The following is a 24,875-nucleotide window of genomic DNA, read 5'->3' on the forward strand; positions in this document are numbered from 1 at the left end:
TCCTACTGCCTCCATGGAGCTTATTATTTTGGGTGGGAGTTTTTTCCACTCTATCCTCTTTTTCCATTTTTCAATTGATTATTTGATTTCTGAGTACCCATTAATTAGTGATTCCGTTAATTCATTTTCTTTGCTGCTCTAATGTCAAAGGGAGAGATATCTTGATTGAGAAGGAACCCACGGATCATCAATATCCAGAGGAGGGATGGCTTACAGCCATTTAGAGGTAAAGGAGAGAAGGGAGACAGAAATTGGGATGGACCCTCAACAGGGCCCAAGAATATTTACTAGACATTTTGGAGAAGAGGAGTAACTAAAAGGGAGAAGAAGAGAATACTTGGTGCCAATCAGGTGAGTTTAGAGGAGAATACAGCATGGAGAGGTAGGAGATAAATGACTGTGTAAAACTGGATTTCATATTAAACACTTCTGCTACATTGGGAGGAAACAACTATATTTGCCCATTATGCTAATGGGATGGGAGAAACATCACCGGGGGGGATTACTTTCAAGGCCTTTTGCATTGCAATACTTAAGTCCCAGTCGGAGTTCTTATATACAGCAGTGATGATCACAGAGGGCAACCTGCATGGAACAGGAGTTACAATCCAAAACAAGAGTGGTATGACTTCAGTAGGGCTTAAAGAAAGCTTGGGAAGGCCAACACTATTATGATCATTATGGACTTGGTTGGTGGTGTTCTTTACATGATTGGGACAGGCATGAAAGGAAGATTGCGATATTGGGTGAAAGACCCAAGTGGGAGAAGTTGGTGCTGAGTTGCATTTGGAAATTTTAGACATACATCTACCAAAAGAGGATGAATCTCAGACTAAATGGGCCATTTTGGTCTTTATCTGTCATCTATGTTGCTATGTCACACTTACTGAGAAACAAAGCTACAGTATGACGAGTCGCATAAACAGGACTGGAATAAAACTGGAATGCCAAGTCAGAGCCCAGAATAAAGTCTGAGCTTTGTTTCAGGCCATTGCATACCCAACACAGGAGTCCAGACAGTTAGAACAGAATACAATCAGAGCATACTTTCAAGACAACATCTCCTGCTCCCGGGGAGATGGTATCACTGTCCCCAACTCCAGAGGGGCCAACTAAGCTGGTCATGCCTGAGGCCCAGCCAGGGCTCTCAAGCAGCGTCGCTGGAGGCTCCACCCTTCCAACTCCAGGGCCTTCCAGCTCGAGATCTTTCCCCAACCTCTGGACAACACTCTGGTCAAGATTGTAAGGTTGGATTGTTAGCCCAAATGGTAGAGTATCAAATGGTGGGAAGGGTATTAGAGGTGCCCCGGGACTCAATGACACTCCTTCAGCCAGCAACGCTAATGTCCAATCTGCATCGGCAGTTGCAGTGGCTGCTCCTTCCAACAGCGTAGTCGGTGGGGCCGTGAAAAAGCTATCAATCCGAGGCTGGTGGTCATCAGATATGGGAGAAGAGATTAAATTCTCCCTAATCTTAGCTTTCCTTTTTGTAAGAGGCATCTAAAAGGAAATATAACTCTGAGGAAAAAGAAAAGATGGGTGGCAGCCATCTTGTCTGCAGCTCTGTGCCTAGAATCTCCTTGATAAAACCTCCAGTGATTAATTTGAATTCTTTGTAGACTGCTTTGGTCTCTTTGAAGTTGGCAATTTCTACTCTAATGAATATAGCTTTGGATATTAACCAAAGGATACCAACTATGGATAAAGCTGTTAACATTCTTGAAGAAAAAGTGGGACAGATAGATACCCATTAAACATCTGTGGAGAGTCTCCAGCATAGTTTAGTACAATCTGAACTGGTTCATACAAGGAAGATAGAAAACATTGAAAGTGCCTTGAAATCTTAAAATCTTTGTGTACTTAATTTTCCATATGTTAAAATGATCTCACCTACTGATATGTTTAAATCTTATTTAACCTGGGTATTGGGATTTCCTCTAGATAACGTGCCGGTTATTTTTAAAAAAATGTATTATTGACCTACAAATCATCAGAATCAAATGCTACCTGCTGACCAACAATAATCTGAGCAGTCTTTAAATCTTTCTGATATTTTAGAAATGTCTTTAGATACTGTGATAACTAATCGCGCTACTTTGTTAGTTTCATTTACCTTTATGTCTGATAAAAATGATGTATTAAGGTTTTTCCTGCAGAAGCGTTCTTCTTTGTTTTATGGCCAAAATATATGGATCTACCCTGACATAGCAAGGGCCACTCAGTTATGGAGTTAAGGTTTCTTGAAATGAGATTGGAGGCCTTATCTCGAGGAGCTAAATTTTTGTTGAGAGATCCATGCAAATGCTTAGTTTATCATTCAGATTTAAATAATGTGTTTTTTGAACCTACACAATTACGAGCATTTCTTGATGCTCATTCCTGAAGAACTCCCTTGTATTTGGGTTAGGTGCTAGAATTATGTGGCGGGGTACTCACGGGATATTTTCTTTTTCCCTGTATATTGTAACCGCCATCATTACACTTGTCTCTCCCATGTTCTTTCTTTATTTGGAGAATTCATGTTTGATATTTCCTACAATTTTGTGATGGTATGTGATTTAAAGATGTATATTTCTATATGATATTCTCCCCGTTGCTGTATAAGAGGATTCTTGTGATTTGTTTGAAAATTATAAAAATTAAAAAAAAAAAAAAGAACAGAATACAATCTGGGCACCCAGAACAGCTATTCCAAGACCTATTCCAGCTCTCAGAAAGGTTGCTTCAGATTTCTAAATGGCATTATGGAGCCTAGACTGATTACTTCATATACTCAGCTTTCATCCAGATTCTAGATCCAGAGTTATACTTTCCATCACTCCCAATCTAAGGGCCAGATTAATTAAACCTTTTCTCCCATTTTGTGTCTCTGGGAATCATATTCTAAAGGTTCCAATTTTTCCAGTCAGGAACCACAATAGAATCATAATTCAATTGTTAAATGCTAAACTTACCAGAAGGATAGAAAGTTATATCTATATCTATGTCTATATATCCACTGTAGTTCCCATGACCCCAATCAGTATCCCTGGGATGACAGATCTTTCCTAAAATACATAAGTGATGACTGATACTTTATAGGCTCACACAAAGCTCCTAAGTCAAACACAAAAGCCTTGAAAAATAAGTTAGATAGTAAACCCTCTGGAGATGGGAAAATACCTACTGTACCTGAACGTAACTCATCATGTGCTACCAATGAAAAGGCATGAGCTAAATCTATATAAATTCTATAGACCAGACCAGTACGATGTTTAATATTTGGCTTCAAATGACCCTTTTTTCATGTTCTATGATGATAATTGAGAATACTAGCCTAGATTCCTCAAAGTCAACATTGCTGTAGGTCTCTTAAACTTCTCAGGATTAAAGAAAAGATAATATCTAACAACTCTGCAAGTTATAATTTTACTAATTTTCTATGGGATGGCTGAAATCCAAGCTTTAGAGCTGAGCCCTTCCTAAGAAAGGCAGGTTTGCATTTGATATGAGAATGGCTTGCTGTAACAGGTTGTGTACTGGAAGCCCACAGGCAGAGAGAGGGTTGGAGCACTCTAGAGCTGCTTGTATGTATGAGCCATACAATAATTGTTTTGCTCTATCAGGTAATTATTTCAAAGAGATAATTTCTGCTTGGCATATAACTACATTTAGTTTTAACTGAAGCAGAGTTAGATCTGGAAAATCTGTAGTTTCAGCTATGTGGGTTTTGCACAATTTTCTGGTTATATATGATTTCCAATTAAAATGTTCATTCTGTTTACGACAATAGATTACATTTCCAGGTTATAAAATAAAGTTATTGGATAATGGAAAAACTAATGAAGGATAAGCACAAAGGTATAAGGGACATGATATAAGATGTGCTATGCCGGGTCAGACCAAAGGTTCATCGAGCCCAGCATCCTGTCTTTGACAGTGGCCAATCCAGGTCACAAATGCCCTGCAGACCCCAAATAGTAGATCCACTGCTTGTTGCTCATTCCCAGGGACTAGCAGTAGCTTTCCCATGTTTACATGGCTAATTATGGTTTTTGGACTTTTCTTCCAGGAACCCCTTCCAGGAACCCCTTTTAAACCCAGCCATGCTAGAAGCCTTGATCATATTCTCCAGCAACAAATTCCACAGCTTGATTGTGTGTTGAGTCAAAAATTACCTTGTCCAATTTACTGTAAGCAACAAAGTGAAGAAAGTAATCTATCACTGAACATATGTAAGGGACCTTTGGTTTCCCTTACTAAAGGAGTGTACCATTAATCTGGGAAGGTTCTGTGGAGAGAGAATTGATAGAGGTCCCCCATGTGGGAACATGCAGGTGGTGTATCTTGGCTGTTTATCAATCCCAACGCACCTGCTATCCTCCTGGACTGTCCGTTAGACTTTCAAGCAATCAGGAGCTTGCTGCTTCCTGCTGTGTAATTTTTCCTCAGTTATGGGATTTGGAGTAAGGAAGTTTTCCCATTTAGGAGCCAGCCTCCGTTGACTTGTCTATCCAGCCTTTAAGATTGTTTTGGACTCTTTTAAGCCAATTTATGAGCATTCCCTGTGAGAGCCTTGACAGTGAATTGGGGGTGTCTGCTCTGCGAGGTTAGATCAAGGGTACAGGAAGATTCTGGCAGTCTTTTGTCTCTCCTTCAGAGGATTTAAGCTGTCTGGTGACCTGATGCAGAAGAATTATATGTTTGCATTAACTATCTTTTTTGCACTATCTCCTCTGTTTGGAGGCAAGGAAATTTTATTCCACCCTTCCAGCTTCTTGCTTAATTTTTCCTCTTTTGGGTTCAGCTATTATTTTTTCCACTTGGAGCTGATAACCCCTGGTATCTGGGAGCCAATATACCAAAAGGTTTAGAAGAGGGAAGTCTTTCATTCAGAAAGATAGAGGAGTTACAAATTCCATATAAAGCAAGGAATCCCAGTAAAGTGCACTACCCGGAGAAAGAAAGAAGAAGCAACCTAAAGGTAACAAGAACTTTGTAGCTATTGAGGGAAGTTTTACATAAGAGCAGAGAAGTGCCCACCACGCACTGCCTAAGGAGTTAACAGAATCAAGAAAAGAGGGAAGTACCCTTCTGGTGCTGTCTGAAGGGTTAAAGGATGTCTAAAGGATTTCTTGGAAGACAATATTAAATCTGGGACTACGTTCTGATTACATATTGGAATTGTATACTTTCTAACCACTTTCTCTGGGAAGATTTAAGAACTAAAATAGGAGTTAAAGGAGGATTGAACTAACTTAAATTGAGTAAGGGGAAGTAAAAGAACTGTGAACATAAATAAGGAGTGCTTCCAGAGTGTTTAAGAGACTGTCAGAAGACATGAAGTCACAAGTTTATCCTATCTGCTCTCTTACTATTTATTGCTGCTAATCAGTCGAATACAAGAAGTGAAAATATTATTCAATCACCTGATCAAACTATTAGTAAAGAAGCTGGAAACCACCATTCTTCTCCTGTGTGTTTACTGGATGCAAAGATCCAAAGGACGGAGACAAGGCTTGATTGCAAACAAGCAAGGTATGAGCTATTGTTCATCTCCACAACTGGGAGCCTGGCCTCAGAGACTAAAGCTATGCATGGAGCAAGTGAAAGGTATATAGAGACTGTGGAGTTGTTTAACCAGAAAGGTCCATCTCTAATTCTTTCTATGTGTCCCTGGGTGCCAGTTAAAGGATCCATCCCACCTAGGGGTTACACATCCAACCAAGCTTGTTCAGTAGTGCGATAAAATGATGGTTATTTATTATTAAGTCTCTCCCGCTCTCTCCTCCACCCTTTGCCCATCTTCTTAGATTACAAGCTTTTTGGGGCAGGGACTCTCTCCTCACCCACTGCCCAGCATCGCTCCCCCCCTCTCTCTCTCTCCCCTCCATGTTCTTCCCACATTGCCCTCTATAAACCCTCCCCTACGATCATCTTAGCCCTTTCCCCACTAACTGGCTGATCTTTAATACTCCCTTATTCTGAGTCCTCCTATTGGCAGTGGCTTCCAGGTTAACAAAGTGCTTTATCAGTCCCTCTTTGATGACTCTGTCTCAGCGCAAAGAGGCACAGGCTCCTCCGGCAGCAGTATTATCATTCAGTAGGCAGCTCTGGAGCTCCCAACTACTGCCTGTGGCAGTGGCTCCTTTCTCAACAGCCAGCTGGCAACTGGAAGATGCAACATGCAGGCATCACATGTCTGCACCAGGCTTCAGGAACATACCCTAGGATTCAGTGTGGAGTAGGGGTGCTCACACTGTCACTCATATGCGCTCTCTGTCTCCAGCAGGCTCCCCCAAATTCCCAAGCCTCAGCCTAGCACTATCTCCTTTACCTGACCTGACCCCAGGGCTCTCCCCCTTGGTAGGCCTCTCACTCACCAGAGAACAGCCCCCTGCTCCATCTCTCCCCTCCCAGGCAGTGTGCAGGGAATGGGAAAGGAGGAAGTGAGAGTGAGGCTGGAGCAGACAGATGCAGCCATGACAATTTTCAAATGTTCTGTGAAAAGAATTGTGGTTGCTGTCGGGCCGATACAATAAAGTTGCGGGAGAGCGGGCGAGCGCCCGCTCTCCCAACGAGTGAACAGGCCAGTGTCATGGGCGCGCAATTCAGTATCGGCCTGTATGCAAATTAGGGCCGGCGGTAAAAGGAGGCGCTAGGGACACTAGTGCGTCCCCTAGCGCCTCCTTTTTGACAGAAACGGCGGCTGTCAGCGGGTTTGACAGCCGACGCTCAATTTTACCGGCATCGGTTCTCGAACCCGCTGACCGCCACAGGTTCAGAAAATGGACGCCGGCAAAACTGAGCGTCCATCTTCCAACCCATGGGCAGATTTTTAAATTTTTTTTTTATTTTGGGGGCCTCTGACTTAATATCGCTATCATATTAAGTCGGAGGGTGTACAGAAAAGTAGTTTTTTCTGCTTTTCTGTACACTTTCCCAGTGCTGGCCGAAATTAAAATGTGCAGCTTTGCTGCACATTTTACTTTCTGTAACGCGTGGGAATAACTAATAGGCCCATCAACATGCATTTGCATGTTGCAGGCGCTATTAGTTTCGCTTTAACCACTTTAGCCAAGTGGCCTAACACGGCCGATGCAGTAAAGTGCGCTCAGGCTGAACGCATTGTTAGCCCCCATTTGGCTGCGCATTTTCCTTACTGTATAAGGGGTAAAAATAGCGCGTCGAAAACGCGCAGCCAAATGGGGGCTAACAATGCGTTCAGCCTGAGCGCACTTTACTGCATCGGCCGTGTTAGGCCACTTGGCTAAAGTGGTTAAAGCAAAAGGGAAAACATTTACAAAATAGTGATAATAACAGTATGATAAAATTATAGCGAGGACAATGTCAAGGACAAGGCCTCATTTATCATTAATGTAATAAATGTACTGACCTAAGAGAATAGTAATAATACTTATTTTATATAGCACCATGAGCATGGTTTGAATGCCCCTTCTCCATCCGGCATATAATCTAAACTTTGAGCAAATGGAAGTTAACTAGCTTTCTTGAGGTCCAATGGTGTAATATGAAGATCTGGTTTCTGGGTCTAATTCTGTCGTTCTTCTTTCACATGAGGAAAGTTCTTTGTGAGGGCTATTTTATCCCCTCCTTCAGGCAGAAGTGCAAATGAGAATAATCATTGCTTGTACCGCCTATGCTGTACTAACCGGCACAAAATAAGTCATGCACTGTCCAAACACCAGCAAAGCTGACGCAACCCATAGAGCAGCACGAGTGAAAAGGCAGCAAAAGCTGACGTTGTCCATACTCCATGACACCTCCACCTTACATCGGTGGATCCAACATCCGCCCCCCTCCAGCTCTCTGCACTGAAACAAATGAGTTGCCCAAGAGAAGAGGGGCCCCAGGTGAAACCACCAAACCGAAGCAGCTGTAGTCCATTAGCAAGTACATGAGTTATGAGCCAGCGCATGTTCTCAGTCCCTCCTCCTCTGGCATGGGCTTCCTATCCAAATAGGAGCAGGAGCAGGAGGACAGAGCTCCCGCCTGGAGTGTGAGCATCTGCTGGCCCACAGCTCCCACGCTTCCCGACAGACTACATTTGCTGCTATTTGGTGGTAGCAGCTGCCCCTCTCTTCCCTTACCCTATGCAGATCAGCCACTTCAAGGCAAAGGAAAGGGGAGAGAATGGAGCCACTGCTTAAGGGGAGGGGAGGGGATATAGGGAAGGTGCATATTTGCAAAACTGGAATAGGGCAGGAAAATTAAAAAAAAACAAAAACTCTGAGCCAGAATTTTTTCTTTTGGCAAAAAATGTATCTTTGGTTGCCATATTGCACCTCTTAATCCTTCTGCTTCCCTCACTTCTAAAATCTGAGAGACAAAATAGTAAGGACTTCTGATATCAGCAAGTACCAAACAGCCTGGGTGTACTCTATTATCCTATACTGCTGCAGGAGGGTACAATTATGTCTTCCTGAAGGCAAAGGCAGGCAATGGAATTAGAACTGGAGCATAAGTTCCACCTAGTGGATTCCAGGGCATTCAACAGCTTCATGAAGTCAGGCCTTCTTTGTGCACACTTTAGAGGTTTATTCTAAAATTAAGCACAGGAGTAAATCTCCATGCACTCAGAATTCACTCATAATCAAGCCTTCCAGCAGAAGGTTCTTGGTCAACTTGAGCAAATGTTTGAAAAACACAGCTCAGAGGACCTGTGTATCTCAGAAAAGATGAGTACCCCCCCCCCCCCCATGTGCATTTCTACACCAGTCCTTCCTCAGAATATGCATCATTAGAATAGGCATGACTCTCATTCTCATTTGCTGAACATGCACAGTTCCTCTGCTGATGTCACTAAGGGTGCACATAGATTAGTTTTGGTTTTTGATTTTTTTGTTTTATTTATTTGAAATGAAAAAAATAATAAAAAAATCAAACAAAAATATAAAATAAGAAAAGGTTCAGTGTTGTCCAGCTGTAAAAACAAAGCCAGATCTCCTCCTGGTCCCTCCCCCAATGACCCAGCCTCTCTCGGACCCTATTACTCCATGAAGTCTTTAAAATCTGTTAAAAAATCTTCATGGGTAGGAGAAATCTCCAATAGTTTCTGTCCTGCCACCGCAGCTATTTTAAATGGTGCTAGCAGAGCAAGGCTGGTGCCATTATTACTTTTTTTTCTGTACAAAATGGTGCCAGCCAGAATTAGGGCTGGTGTTGTTTAGTACAGAACAATGTAATAACGGTGCCATCCTTGCTCTGTCAGTGTCATCTGAAAAAAAAAACAAGTGGCAATGGGTAGGAGTGATGGGATTATTCCTACCCCATGAAAATTTATAAGGATTTTAAAGACTTCGTAGGGTAAAAGAGTCCAGGGGAAGCTGGCAATATCGGGGGAGGGAACAGGGGATGTGGTGGTGTTTTTTTTTCGGTAGGACAGGAAGCGGACTACTTTTTTAAAACAAAATGAAGGAAAATGAAATCAATTTTCTCTGTTTTTCTTTCATTTTTTTAAAAAACTAAATGAAAAGAAATGGAAAATTTCATTAAAATGTTCAGTTTCAATGAAAGCACAAACCTAGTTGTCACCATCATCTGGACCTGGACAGAGGAATTACACTGAACATACTCCAGTTGTGCTGTTGGTTCAAACTAAGGGTAAGAGTCCAAAATAAATTCACCCACAATGCAATCACTACATTTTATCATTTACATATGATCCTGAACACTTACATGGGCCAACTCCAAAGGAGGCAATGGGTACAAAAGTAAAATGAATGACAGAAATATTTCATTTTTGGTAAAAAGATTTTAAAACACTGTCGGGCTGGTAAATGCTGCACATTTACCAAAATATTTATTTTGGTATCCTGATGTTTGTTTGCACATCACATTGGTTTACGTGGAACTACATAGGAACAAAAGATTGGTATCAGAAAAGAAATTTCATCTAATTTTTACCAGCTCAAGGTATATCAAACAAAAGATTGAGTTAAGGAGGGGAAGAATAGGAAGTCAAAATGAAAAATAACAGAACAGTAACTTATAGTAAAATCAACTATTAAAACAGTACAGTCAGTATAAGAAACTGGGTAAACTGGCTTTTCAAGAGAAAGGAGAGAGGGGAATGAAACGGAGGGGGGGCGAGGTGTTATGGGTATGCTTGCATGAACAGCCAGGTTTTTAACTTTTTTTTAAAGCTGCGTGGGTTGGGGTCCAGTCTTAGTTCTTTGGGCATTGAGTTCCAGATGGAGGGGCCAGAAAGTGATAGTGACCGATCACGGATTGATGTAAGGTGTGCTAGTTTGTGTGAAGGTATCGTAAGGGTTCCGTTGAAGGATGATCTGGTGGTTCTGTGTGAGGTCTGGAAATGAAGGGAAGAGTCGAGCCATTGAATATTATGGTTATATAGGACCTTGTGGATTAGAGTAAGATTCTTAAATAGTATTCTGGATGGAATCGGGAGCCAGTGGAGTTCTTTTAGGATAGGTGTAATGTGCTCATTTCTTTGGGTGTTAGTAAGGACTCTGGCGGTGGCGATTTGTAGGAGTTGAAGGGGTCTTAGGGTAGACGCTGGGAGACCTGATACTATGGAGTTGCAGTAATCGATTTTGGTGAGGATTAGAGCCTGAAGGACAGTTCTGAAGTCGCAGTGGTGTGAGAGGAGCCTTAGTTTTTTTAATACGTGAAGTTTAAAATAGCAGTCTTTGATTGTGGTATTTATGAATTTTTTTAGGTTAAGTTCATTGTCTAATGTTACACCTAGGTTTCTCACTTCCATTACAATTGGATATTTGATTAGGTTTGAGGTTAAGTCAGTTTGCATTTTGTCATTTATCTTGTGGCATAATAATAGGAGTTCAGTTTTGGAGGTGTTTAAGGCTAGGTTCATTTGCGTGAGTAATTGGTTTATGGCAGCAAGGTGTACTTCCCAGAGCTGAAGAGCTTTAGATAAGGATTCAGAGTTGGGGATTAGAATTTGAACATCATCATGGTGGAAAGCCTGATCCTGCTGACTTTTCCCCTAAGAGAAGTCCCCCAGGAAAAGAAACACTCAAGGTCAAAGTAACAACTGAACTAAGGGAAGGAAGAGCATGAATCAGGAGATCCCATCTGGATTTTCACCCATCAAGGGACCAGGATAGGCTGGGTGTCTGAGGAGGAGGAGATGACCAAAGGTAGGATTTTGTAATGCAGAGGGGGACCCTGTCACTGACACTCCAAGGGATCAGCCGCTGGGAGAGAACGCACATTTAAAATCATCATGGGCTCTATCCAGATGTCTGTAATAAGGACACCCACCTACTAAGCAGAACATCCGGCATCAACAGTCAGGTGTACACTCATTTTTTGGACAATGGACTTTATTTAACTTTATGAATCAATAAACAATTATTTTACACCCAGTCCTGGACCTGTGTACTCACTGCTGCATCTCGCCTCATGGGAAGCACTAACAGATACACATCAAAGATATACACTAACAACCTTTTTTCCTTGTCCAGGCCATAAGTGAGAGCTTCCCCCCACAAAAAGAATTCCCTCAGGGATTGAGAGTCAGTGTGGGATGTGAAATGCTAGCTGGAACAGCCCCGAATATATAAATTAGTTATCTGCCCTGGAGGGAGTTACCACTTCCTAAAAAAGGGGTTACATCTGATTTAGAGGAAAACCAAGATAAAAGATACTTACGTGAGCCTGGAGTCCTTGAAAGTGGCTAAATAAGACGGATAGCCCCATCCTATCCGGCTTCCTTTGCAGCGCAGCTCAATGCTCTGTCCTGCCGCCAGGTTTAGCATGGCTGCAGGCTTCTGATAGCGGCCTTTCTCCATTACTTGGGTCATGATGGATTGGGTTTTGGGAACCGTGTCCGCGGTCTCCCTTTCCTTTAGTTCAGGCAGTCTGGGCTTCATTCTTTTGCTGGCAGGCTTAATTCTGTTTTCACCTGGCTCCTTTGGATGCCTGCTCTTTGCAGGCTGCTGACCAACAACTAGAAGAAACATGAAGAAAGAGCAATACAATATAACGTGCAATATGATGATATTGCCTTTGCTAGCTTGCGACCTGCAGTGAAATAATACCAGCTTCTCTTTATGCATGATAGTCTTTGCAGGTTTTGGTAATTTGTCAGCATGTCTGTCCATCTGTAGCCAAGTATCCTGTCTCCTTGAATGGATTTGCACCAGTTTTTTGTCAGATAAGCTATTCCGGAAGTGCGAAACCAAAATGAGACCATTCGTATTCAAAAAAATGTATCTAAAATGATTATATGCATGTTTATATATTGCATATAGAATATTGGTCCTTGTAATGTTTACGGCTGCTCACCCTGCTGATGTCACTATGCTAGCCCCTCCCACTTAGCCAGCAACTCCACCCACATTGTATTGTTTGAGCTTCCTGGAGGATCAATTAAAATGCTATGAACTATGCCTACTGTATTATACTGGAAGTCAACACTTCTACTTGTTTCTTTCAAAACTGAACTACCAGCATAGCTTTTGAAAAAATGTGCCTTTACACATGTTTTCGCCCCTTAGTAGTTTCTACCATTCCCCAAAAATCATACCTAGGGTTGCCAATTGGCTCCAGATTTTCAGGACAGGTTGATCCAGTCCTGGTTTTACCTCAATGCATTCAGGGAATTGTAATTCTAATTTCCCTAATGCAGTTCTTTAGGAAAGCAAAGCTACAAATCCCTGCATGCAATGGGGTAAAACCAGGACTGGAACAACCTGTCCTGAAAATCTGGAGCCAGTTGGCAACCCTAACCATACCCAGGTGTTTCAAGGGACTCTTGCCAGTTAGAAGACACTGTTACTGCTGCTTGTTCGCATTCATGATCCCTCCATCTCTGGGCCTGGGCACACCACCTTACCACATAACCAGCCTAAAAAAAAACGGGAAACCCAAACCCAGATTGCTTGTGCCACAGTGCACAGTGCTACATTCTGACCCTTGTGGCTGGCTCTATGAGATAACCGGGATACCTCAAGGAGGTTTCAAAGCTTGCTGTTAGAACTTCTGGTCTTTTAGAGAGCTTTCAGCTCTTCTGGAACACTTTTAAAAACCTGAAAACAATGGAACCCCCTCTTGGTTTTGAGGTCCCTATTACAGAGGGTCACAGCAGAAGTCACTAGAGCCACTGTCTCCCAGCTTACACTTTTCTCTTGCTCTCACCATCAAAAAGGCCACAGTAAGTCACCAAGGGGGGGTTGGGGTAGAAACGGGGGGGGGGGGGGGAGGAGGAAGCCAAGCCTCCAGGGCCCTAAGCTCCTGGGGATAGGTACCTTGTATAATCTCTCACAACCAGTTTCTCTCCCACACGCACTCACGTAGGCAGATCTCTCAGTTTAGCCTCTGAATAAGTGTCCCAATGTCCACATCCCTCCCCAGTGAAGGGAAATGAAAAAAACTTCTCTCCAAAAGTAAGGCAGGGAGCTGGTGCTGGAGAAACAAATTCCCTCCTTCAAGACAAGATGACAAATACACTTCTGCAAAAACGAATGTTTTCTTCCTCTTATAGGTCACTACAGCCCTACTTTTGCTGGTCGCAGGGCAAAGTAGCACGCCCCGGGCAACTGCAGACCCCACCTTGACCTGCAGTAGGGCTAACAGCACACAATCCTGGTCCCCTCAGGCGGGGGTGGCCTCCTGAACTGGGAGCAGGACAAGGGGGCCTACTGGGATCCACACCGAACAGCAGCTTCCATTTCCAACAAAACACTACATCCAACCATACCTTCCTCATGCTCAGCCCAGCTTATAAAGGGGAGCTCAGCCCAAAATAAGGGGGAATGGCCAACTGACTGGGAAGGATCTAAAAATGCAAAACTCTCCCAGCAGATAGGAAAAAAAAGCATCTAGTAAGGGGCAATAACAATGGCGGAATATCTTAACTCTGTCCATAGCTGCCATACTATCTTGGCTACTAGTAAAGTTATAGCTAGACATTGAAGGGGAAATATTCAAAGGAATTTCTGTAGGTAAACAAGTGTCTGTCTACCTATGGAAAAAACACCTTTAACCCCCTCCCCCACTCCCAAACAAGTGTGGATAAAAATATTCCTGCTGTTCACAACTTGTCACCACCCAGGAAAAGGGATCATTGTGGACAATACTTTGAAATCCTCAGCCCAGTGTGTGGCGGCATTCAAAAAAGCAAACAGAATGTTAGGTATTATTAGGAAAGGAAAGGAGAATAAATTAGAGGATATCATAATGCCTCTGTATCGCTCCATGGTGCATCTGCACTTTGATGTGCAATTCTGGTCATCCCATCTTAGAAAAGATATAGCAGAACTTGAAAAGGTACAGAAAAATGGTGACCAAAATGATAAAGGAGATGGAATGGTTGCCCTGGCTCTTCAGCCTGGACAGAAGATGGCAGAGAAGAGATATGCTAGAGGTTTATAAAATCTTGACTAGAGTGGAACAGGTAAATAGGGAACAATTACTTACCCTTTCAAATAGCACTAGATCTAGTGAACACTCCATGAAGCTAATAGGTAGCACATTTAAAACAAATCAAACTATTTTTTTTTCACTCAGCACACAATTAAATTGTAGAATTTGTTGCTACAGGATGAGGTGAAAGCAGTTAGTGTAGTTGGGTTCAAAAAACGTTTGGACAAGTTCCTGGAGGCAAAACTATTTTTAGCAATGTAGACTTGGGAAAGCCACTGCTTATCCCTGGTTATGAGCATGATAGATGGATATATTCTTTGATATCCTGCTGGGTGCTTGTGACCTGAATTGACCACTGTTGGAGACAGGATGCTGGGCTCAAAGGATCTTTGGTCTGACCCAATATGGCATCTCTTATGTTTTATCTTTATGAAAAAAAAACAGTGAAGAATTTTGAAATCTTTGTGCATACTTTTTTATGTGTGTATGTTGCCCCGTTCACATGCAGCTGTATACTGCATCAGCAATTTCATATCCACCTTGGGTTTGCTCGCCATTAATCTCATTTCCCTTTTTTTTTTCTACTGATTCACTGCTGATGCTGGGGGCTTGCGTGGCCGCGGCCAGGGCAGGTGAGCGGGGGCTGGGGGAAAGTTTGGGACTGTGAAATTTCGTCTCTCTCTGCTTGGGCTTGGATTGGATTGGGTTGATTTGGTTAGGGACTGGGCGGCTAAGTGCGAGAAGCATTTTTTTTTTTCTGTGGATTGGTTTGGGACGGCGGCTAAGTGCGAGAAGCATTTTTTTTTCTGTGGATTGGGTTGGGACTGGGCGGCTAAGTGTGAGAAGCATTTTTTTTTCTGTGGATTGGGTTGGTTTGGGACTGGGCGGCTAAGTGCGAGAAGCATTTTTTTTCTGTGGATTGGGTTGGTTTGGGACTGGGCGGCTAAGTGCGAGAAGCATTTTTTTTCTGTGGATTGGGTTGGTTTGGAACTGGGCGGCTTTTGGTGGTAGAATCAGATAATTACATTCTTGTGAATACAGACAGTGCAATGGAATGTATGGGATCATGCTGAGCCTTAAATTTATTTATTTTGGATTTTTATATACCGACATTCTTACATTACATGTAAATCATACCGGTTTACATAGAACACAAAACAGCTGGAGAATAATTCCATAGTCTGATACAGTGAACAATTACAAATTAAATACTAAGGTTAAAGCTTTAAATTGAATATGCTGAGCAACCAGTGAACCACACTAACGCAAGGGTCAGGGTAGGTGGTAAATTAGTAGGTTAAAGACGCGGCAAGATAGCAGGCTAAAAAGGTGATAGTCGGGGCGCACTTTACTGTATGGGAGGGAATAGCTAATTGGATCGTTTACATACATATACATGCCGCGGGCAGAAAGGGATACGCGTCAAGTTAAAGAAGCGGTAAGGATCGGTAAAAACAGATAGTGAATCGCGGGTTAGACTTACACGGCAAAATTGTGAGTACACAGCGGGTTAGAAACGGGGTAATTGCGGCTGCGCTTTACTGTATCGGCCTGACAGAATGAGGAACCACAGATTAGAAATAGAAACATGCAGACAAAAACTGGACTGGAAAACCAAAGAAGCATACCCAGGAACTTTCCGAGTTCTGGTCAACACTTTTTTTCCCTCTTAGCCTAACCTCTCCAGGATGAACCCCAGCACTTTCTCCCTTCCAGCCCACCCTCACATAGACAAACCCCGGGATTTCTCCCTTCTACTCTCCCCCAGGCTTTACCCCCTAACATTCTCTCCCTGCTCTCTCCCAGGATGAAACTGCAGGAGCATTCACTCCCTTTGCTTCTCCCTGCCCTCCGCCCCCCCCCCCCCCCCCAGGCTGGATTCAAGCATTCTCCCCTTCTCCCCTTCCCTCAGGCTGTACCTCAGAACCAATGTCCCTCTGTTCAGTGCTGCTCCTCCAAAGTTTATAATACTGTCTAGGCGGAGCCAAAGGTCTGTAGTGATTGGCTCCCACAGAGTGATAGTAGTGTAAGGAATGACCACTTAGGAAATGGTGAATCCCTGGGCCGATGGTGGATGACAGTGCCCCCAGGAGGAGATCCTGAGAGGAACCACCGGCTAGGCTAGAATATGAGATAAGCACAATAGTTCTTTATTAGACTGGAAGCTGGACCACCAGGGGTGGCAGTAGTGAGTCGCTGTGTTCGGCAAGGCTGAAGTCCTTCTGATACTGGAATATAATCTCTGGGTCGCTGAGCTGTAGAGAGAGACTAGAAGTAGTGAATAGACAGGGTATACTGGATACAAGATGGTACACTCACAATAGTAGATTACCAAAAGTACCATCAACTATTCTGAATAAGTACTTTTTGAGACTGAGAAAAACATTCGATTTTAAAGGGCATTAGTAGAAGGGCTACCAAAATGATAAGGGGAATGGAACAGCTCTCCTATGAGGAAAAACTAAAGAGGTTAGGACTTTTCAGCTTGGAGAAGAGACAGCTGAGGGGGGATATGATAGAGGTGTTTAAAATCATGAGAGATCTAGAACGGGTAGATGTGAATCAGTTATTTACTCTTTCGGATAGTAGAAAGACTAGGGAGCACTCCATGAAGTTAGCATGGGGCACATTTAAAACTAATCGGAGAAAGTTCTTTTTTACTCAACACACAATTAAACTCTGGAATTTGTTGCCAGAGGATGTGGTTAGTGCAGTTAGTATAGCTGTGTTTAAAAAAGGATTGGATAAGTTCTTGGAGGAGAAGTCCATTACCTGCTATTAAGTTCACTTAGAGAATAGCCACTGCCATTAGCAATGGTTACATGGAATAGACTTAGTTTTTGGGTACTTGCCAGGTTCTTATGGCCTGGATTGGCCACTGTTGGAAACAGGATGCTGGGCTTGATGGACCCTTGGTCTGACCCAGTATGGCATTTTCTTATGTTCTTATGTAGATGTCTGCAATGGTCTCTATGCCACAGAGAGTCTTCAGTACATTCAGGAACAGGAGCTGTAGGCGAGCACTGGTTCCCACAAACAGTCTGTAATATGAACTCACAATTGCTGTATATGAAATGGCTTCTAGAGTAGAAGAGAGTCTGTAAAGGATTCTAGGAACATGGGCCCTCGTGGAGCGAGTACCGGTTCCTATCTGCAATCTTGCCAATGTAACTCTTGATCTCCATACCTGCGATAACGTCTTGGATGGAAGGGAGTCTTCCGAGTGTTCTAGCAATCTGAAATCAAGAAGAGAGAGCGGAGCCCCCGTGGAGTGGGTACTTCTGGTAAGAAAGAAAGCAGAGTAGCTTGGCGAATTGTAACCCAGAAGTAGATTCGAGTCCTTGCTTAGAGGGTAGCAAACAAAGTCCTTTTAAAGTGCTAATGGATGACATCACTACGGGGGGACACCCCCAAGGTTCGCGCCCTTGGTGGTACAAAGTCTGGAGCGCGCGCCCTTACGTCATCAGGAACATGACAGATTCGTAGCTTCAAGCCAGCCCAGGGATGCTGGAGAAGTGTGGCAGGGAGCTGCCGTGGCCGCAAGCTGTCCTTCAAACCCGGAGGAAGTCGCCACCGAGGTAGAGAGGGTGGAGCAAGGGGCGAGAAGAGGCATGAACACAACACCCTCCATTCCCCCTACCCAGGTTTAATCCAAACAACCCTCTTCTCCTTCCCACCTCCCCAGGCTGAACCCCAGCTCTCTTCCCCTTCTCCCCTCCTCACAGAGTTGGACCTAGCACTCTCTATCCTTCTCTCCTTTCCCATAGCAAAGCTTGACCCTAGTGATTTTTCCCTTTCTCCCACCAACCCCAGGCCAGGTCCCACCAGTCTAACAGGCCTCCCATCAACAGCACAGCACATGCCTCCTTACACCCATGTGGATCAATGCAAGACCAGTCTTCTTTCTTCCTACCCACCTCCACGGTCTCCTTTCACCCAAGTGGGCAGACGCAAAACAAACGCCCCTCTCTGCCTGCCCACCTGCATAGTCTCTTTCCAGCTGAAAGGACCATTACTGTCCAGCAGTGCGTCCTTCTGCTAGTGGCCTATGCCGTGTACACTAAAAGGTTGCTACAGCTGTGTCTGGCACAGAGGAAAAAATTAGGAGGCATTACCCTTTCTCCTCGAGGTAGACAGGTGTTTTATGGTGTCAGCTTAGGTCCCACTGAATTGAATGGACAATCTATAACTGCAGCAGTACTCCAGCTCAGAAGCAGGACTAACTGTTTTTGAGTTGGAAAGCAGTGACAAGTGACTAAAAGGCTTGTTAGTGAATGTGTCACAGAGTGTGAGCCCTTCAGTCTGTGGTGGAATTGGCTGCCTGGCTAGCAAACCAACTGAGCCCCCCTGACAGTAGGCAGACTCGCTCGGACTGGGACAGAAGCTAGGCTTCACTTGTACCAACCTCTTCCCCTACAGATTGAGCCCTTGGGTTCTGAGGTCATCAGGTGAGGGTCCCGAGGAGAGCAGAGAGATGGAGTCAGTAACCTGGCCAAGGACAGGGCAGGTGGAGATCAGGCAGCGTTGGTATCCAGGCAAAAGGTCAGGGCAGGTGGAGGTCAGACAGTGTCGGTATCCAGGTAAAAGGTCAGGGCAGGCGGAGATCAGGCAACAATGTCCAAGCACTGAGATCCAAAAGGCAGTCAGAGAAGGAAGGCAGGGAGGAAAAGAACTAGGCTAGGGGAGGACAGGGAAACATGAAGAAGGGCAGGAGCAAGGCAGAGCTGGACTGGAACATGGCAGGCAGGGGCAGGACTGGAACAGAGACAAGACAGGGCTGGAACAAGGCAGGCAGGAACAAAACAGCCTGGACTGGAACCAGGCAGGCAGGAATGGGAATAGCTATAAGAGCAACATGCACCACAGGCAGTTAGACATGGCAGAGGGAACTGTTGCTGAGGCATCAGATGATTGCAAGGAGGCCCAGGAGCGGTGATGCCATCAGGCAATGCTACAAGCTCCTCCCTGCTGCGTGGCCTATATCAGCTGGCAGGTTGCATGCGTGCTTAGCTAAGAGAAGGGTGGAGTCAACTGGCATGGTGGTATGTGGTGGCGTCGGCAGCATCCCAGGAGCAGCATTTGGGGTGAGTGAGGCCTACTATGGGATGACCCATGGTTGTCCAAACAACAGAATGGATGCTTTTATTAGTCCGAGGGAAAAGGTGAGGTTATTAAGGGATTGTTTATGTCAGATGTGGGCAAACTCTAGCCCACAGATCACATCCAGCCCGTGGGAGGTTTCCAAGTGGGCTGTGGTGGTGAGAATATATCACTTCTGGCCGATGTGCTGGAAGTGATGTCATGGTTGAATCTCTGAAAAGGACCTCCTCTCTTGCAGATCCTCATTGACCCCCCACCTGGACCAGACCACAATGCAGCTATCAGGTCCATAAGTTTGCCAACCATTGGTCTATTCTGAATCCTAATTCTGTGAACCCTAAATATGGTCTTCAGGCCACTATCAATATCATTTCTTTTCTCAAATATTTGGTTTTCAATTAAAAGGGTCCACTTGAAACAAAGTGATGTCCCTCAACACGATCACCATATTTCGCCCCACGAGCTGCCACGGGAGGGACCATAGAGTGCAATTCAGACAAGCTGATTTACAGCATGTTCTATTTCTTTTTTAAGGAGCTCACTCCAAGTGGACCTTTATAATTGAAAATTTATGGAGTTCCAGCATTCTAATAAAGTTAAATAATTTGTGCTACAACACCAGTAAGGACTACTTGAATTATTTTCATGCTCTCTTTTCTTGCTGATTTTCAACTGAGCGTTGAATTTATCTCCGATACCTTTGTGGCGTGCACAAAACAACCCCATGTGGAGACATTACCCCCCTGAGAACACAAGCCAATTAGTGAAAAACTTCAGCGAGCCATTAATGGCATCTTCCATATGCTGAGTACTGCTTTCAGCTCAGCTTAGCATAGAATACTTTAGCTGGCACAATTATAGTTACCACAACACTCACTCCATATAAAACTGCTTTTGTTCTGGCAGATTTATTTTCTAAAGGTAATTTTAAATAAGAAACAATGCTCTCATGCTTGAAATTTAGAATATTGATAATCCTATTTTAGTAATGACAAATAAATGGTCAGAATCCTCTTCCATTCGTAATGACCTTAGCTGCATGTCAGTGTTTAGGGAATATAGAGAAGCCAATGATTCCACTAATCTGGATACCAGGCACTAGTAAAAGCTTACAGTAACTAGCAGAATGTAAGTGTGCTCAGCAAATATGTCCCCCTTTCTATACAAACACAATAGTGTATTCTTTTAAAGTACAACGCAGGAACTTCATGTTATGATAAAAAGAACTTTGTTCTATTATACATCAAGTATGCGTTGTGTTGACAATTTTAGTGTGCTTAAAATGGGTTTTTTTGCCTTGATTTTATTCCGTTTTTAATTTGCGCATAGGATTCTCCTAGAACAACAGACCGTTGGGCACATTAGTCCAGCACTGGTCTTATTAAGGAGCACACAGATCCCAGGTGTTCCTTGCCCTGCTGCTATTGACAGCTCATGAAGTAACTCACCATCTTGAAGAGCTTCATGGAGCAGGAGCAGGCAGAAAATGAACCAGAGCTTCATGGCAGAAGGGAGCAGGGGGCTCGAGCCCTGTAACTATAGACCCTGACTCTCAACAGTGTCTAAAAAAGTAAAAACAGTGATTTAAAAAAAATATATGTCAGCCTGCTCTTAGGAAAGGATGCCACAGAGTGAGGCTGCAAGGAATGCAGGCTGCTGTTTCATATTTTCCAAGGAATGAAAAGAAGCTGCTGCAGGATCAAGTTTCAGGGAAAACTGGAAAAGTACTCAAAGGAAAAAAAAAATAACATCTCTGAAGCTAGTGATACTTGTCTGCTCTCTGCTGGCTGCATAGGAAAAATGTCCCATCAAAACCTAAATATGTCACCAATGGAATGTCACATGACCAATAAGAGCGATCTTCATAATCCATGCCATGAGACACCACTTGTATATTTATTTATTCATTTAACCGTTTTTAATAACCCGCAGCTTCTAACATGTCCAGTGCAGGATACAATAAAATATACACAAACATAATCATATAACAAAACAGTAATAAAACAGAATTGTAACAACAGATTAAAATGCATTATTAAAAAGCAAAGCTTTTCCTGAAAATCTTAATATCTGATTCCTTACATAACTCCATGGGCAAAACATCTTCTGTACTGCTCCTGTTGGGGGGATACCTGAATCCAGCCTGCCTGACTGTGACACAGGAACAAACTAGTACAGCAGCCTCTGTGAGGGAAGGGGACATGCTGTAACATAAGTGGTACATTCCTCCACTCTACACCAGTGGTGTAGCCAGAACTGATTTTTTTTTTTTGGGGAGGGGGCCCAAGATTAACATGTGAGCAGTATGCATACATGTCTGAGATCTACTAGTTGTACTCTTATTGATAAATAATGCCTTAGAGTGCACCTGACATAGAATTTCTAAGTAGTCTCTGTTACGCGTGCCGTCCGCGGCAGACTTGCGGCATGGCCCCCTCTCTTCTCTGCTGTAACTCCAGTACCTGGTTCCTCATCCCTGGCGGCAGTAGGCCGCCAGCTCCATCCTCGGGCCACCCCTGGTACCTCCGGCTCCGCTACAGACCCTGGTGTTCCTGGTCCAGCCACCACTTCAACTGCTCCATGTCGGGCCTCTCCGCGTGGCCCAAGGAGAGATGCTGCTACTCGGCGCCGAGCCCCTCCCTAGGCGTGCGCACATTACTGAAGCTTAAGTAGGGCCCGCAGCGGGAACCGAGCCGCAGCCTTGGATGATGACGTCAGCAGAGCACTGGTACTTAAGCCCGGGTTCTGCTCCCTAGCTTTGCCTTTGCAACAGGTCTCGCTGGTCGAATACTTGTTGCCTCCTGAGAGCTTCGTCTCACTCCCGTGTTCCTGTTCCTCGCTGATCCTGGTTCCTGACTCCTTGCTCCTACATTCCTGCTCTTTACCTTTCCTTGGATTGCCTATATAGACTTTTACTCTGCTTTGCCTGACCATGCCGTTGCTGACTCTCTCCAGACCTAGAACTCTGCATTGCCTGACTACTCTGTTGCCTCTCTCCAGGCCCGTACCTCTGCATTGCCTGACTACTCCATTGCCTCTCTCCAGACCCATACTTCTGCATTGCCTCACTACCTTTGACTATCTCTGTGATCAGACCTCAGCCTTGCTTGCCAGTGCTTCCAGATTGCCGCCAGCCCTGACTCAAGCTTGTTTCACGATGCCTCTTCATCCTACATCCTGGACTTGGTCTATTCAGGCTTCAGCCTGCTTTTACTCAGGCACCCCCTGTCTGCCTTCATTCCTTTGGTGCCTGAGTCTCTAGGACACTACCTCGTCCAGTACAAGACTGTACCATCTTCCTCCTGCTGTCACCGGGCTGACCTTGATCTCCTCATTGACAACGACATACAGAGGCCCACCTAAGTCCAGCTGGCCCCGGCACCCAAAGGCTCAACCTGTGGGGAATGAGAGCTGGTATTTGTGAAGCGCCAGCTGGCCTCTATTCATCAGCCCACTCCGCCTGCCAATGGTGGGGACCCGTAGGTCCCTACCTACAGGTTGCATCAACCCCACCTCGGCACAAAGGTCCACCTCCGGTGCAATAGGTTGCAAAGGCTATGGACTCAGCAGAGGCGTGTGCTCTCCAGGCCATTCCTGGTCTGGCATCCAAAGTGCAAGAACAGCAGCAGTTTCTTGAGGCACTGGCCTCCTCCATTGAGCGTCTCCACGCCCGGCTTGATGCCCTCACCAGCAATCCTGTTCCAGTACCGGCTCCTTCTCATCCACAGCCGTCTCCTTCTATGCCTAGAGCCTTGTTGGTTCTACTTGCACCCCCTCGCTTCAGTGGTGACTCCAAGCTCTGCAGAGGATTCATAAACCAATGCTATATGCCGTTCGCTCTGCAGCCCTCTGTCTTCCAGGATGAATTAACCAAGGTCACCGTTATCTTGTCTCATCTTGAAGGGAAGGCGCTGGCCTGGACTTTTCCCCTGTGGGAGCAATCGGACTCCCTCCTAAGGAAATTGTCTCGGTTTGTGGCCGTGTTTCAACGGACCTTTGATGATCCAGGGCGGCATGCCGTGGCAAGCACTAGTTTGTTACACCTTCGTCAAGGTCAAAGAAATATTTTTGACTATACTATTGAATTTTGGACTTTGGCTTCTGAGCTTGCGTGGCAGGAAGACTGCCTACGAGCTATCTACCTGGATGGACTATCCCCACAGCTGAGGGATAAGCTGGCAGCACGGGAGCTCCCTTCCTCTCTTATGGACCTTATAGCTTGATGGGCCAAATTGATCATCGTCTCCAAGAGTGTCACTGGGAGAGTCAAATGCCCAAGAAGCCCTCTCGGGTTCGATCCCGTTCGCCAACTACCACCAGCCCTGCCTCCGTAGGGTCCCTATTGTGGCCCAGACGGAAGAGTCCATGCAGCTGGGCCGTGGGCGGCTGACCCCGGAACAGCGCCTCCGGGGGAGACAAACCGGTCTGTCTCTGTATTGCGGAGCACCTGGCCACCATCTATAGACCTGCCCCATCTCTCCAGGAAACTTCCCGGCCCGTTCAGTTGGGATCTCTGGCCCCTTAGTTGACTGTACCAGTCACCCTGATCTGGGACTCTCGGTCCTTTCCAGTTCTTGCTCTGGTGGACTCCTGAGCAGGAGGTAATTTTATCCTCAAGGATCTAGTTCAACTACTGGATATAAAGACCCTTCCCCTGGAGACTTCCTTGTACATTGCTTCCATTTATGGGGAACCGCTACCCGGTTGAATATTCCTCACCATAGAGCCAGTTCAACTATGCACTGGTGCCCTCCACATGGAAGAGATTGAATTATTAGTACTGGAGAAATCCATCCATCCAGTGGTCTTAGGACTACTCTGGCTCCAATGTCACTCCCCCCAATTTGATTGGGGTTCACTCCAGCTGGTGTAATGGGGTATCACCTGCCATTAGTCTTGTCTATGTAAAGTGGTACCGCCACCTGTGGTTCCTCTGGCTGCCACTTCTTCAGGCATACCTGCTCTGTGCAGATTTCGAAGACATATTTTCCAAGCAAAAAGCAGACCTTCTCCCACCTCTTCAGAGGTTCGATTGTCTCATAGACTTCCTACCTGGGACCATGCCTCCCCGAGGGCGTACCTATCCTCTGTCTCTTTCCGAGATGAAGGCCATGACGGAGTACATTCAAGAAAACCTCGCGAAGGGGTTCGTCCGTTCCTCTACATTTCCAGGATTCTTTTTCGTGACCAAAAAGGATGGGTCACTCAGGCCGTGTATCGACTACCGCGGCCTGAATTCCATTACCTGCAAAGACAAGTACCCTCTACCACTGATCTTGGAATTATTCGATCGCTTGCATGGAACATCCATATTCACCAAGTTGGATTTATGGAGGGCGTACAACTTGGTACAAATCCGTCCTGAAGGTATTTGGAAAACAGCTTTTAACACCAGAGACAGGCATTACAAATACCTGGTGATG

The 24,875-nt window shown here is 44.7% G+C and overlaps 1 protein-coding gene across 1 annotated transcript in view; it reads right to left on the bottom strand.

The window, feature by feature from the left end:
- PDGFRL (platelet derived growth factor receptor like) overlaps positions 1 to 21,133 on the bottom strand; it is an 86,201-nt gene extending 65,068 nt beyond the window's left edge. Inside the window, exons 1-2 of the mRNA XM_029587071.1 lie at positions 20,901 to 21,133; positions 11,638 to 11,935 (exon numbers count right to left, since the gene is read on the bottom strand). Of these exons, the coding sequence (XP_029442931.1) occupies positions 11,638 to 11,935; positions 20,901 to 20,955 (353 nt within the window). The 5' untranslated portion in view covers positions 20,956 to 21,133. The remainder of the gene's footprint in view (positions 1 to 11,637; positions 11,936 to 20,900) is intronic.
- Positions 21,134 to 24,875: the final 3,742 nt, after the last annotated feature.

Source organism: Rhinatrema bivittatum, chromosome 1, assembly GCF_901001135.1.
Source record: "Rhinatrema bivittatum chromosome 1, aRhiBiv1.1, whole genome shotgun sequence".
Classification (NCBI taxonomy): domain Eukaryota; kingdom Metazoa; phylum Chordata; class Amphibia; order Gymnophiona; family Rhinatrematidae; genus Rhinatrema; species Rhinatrema bivittatum.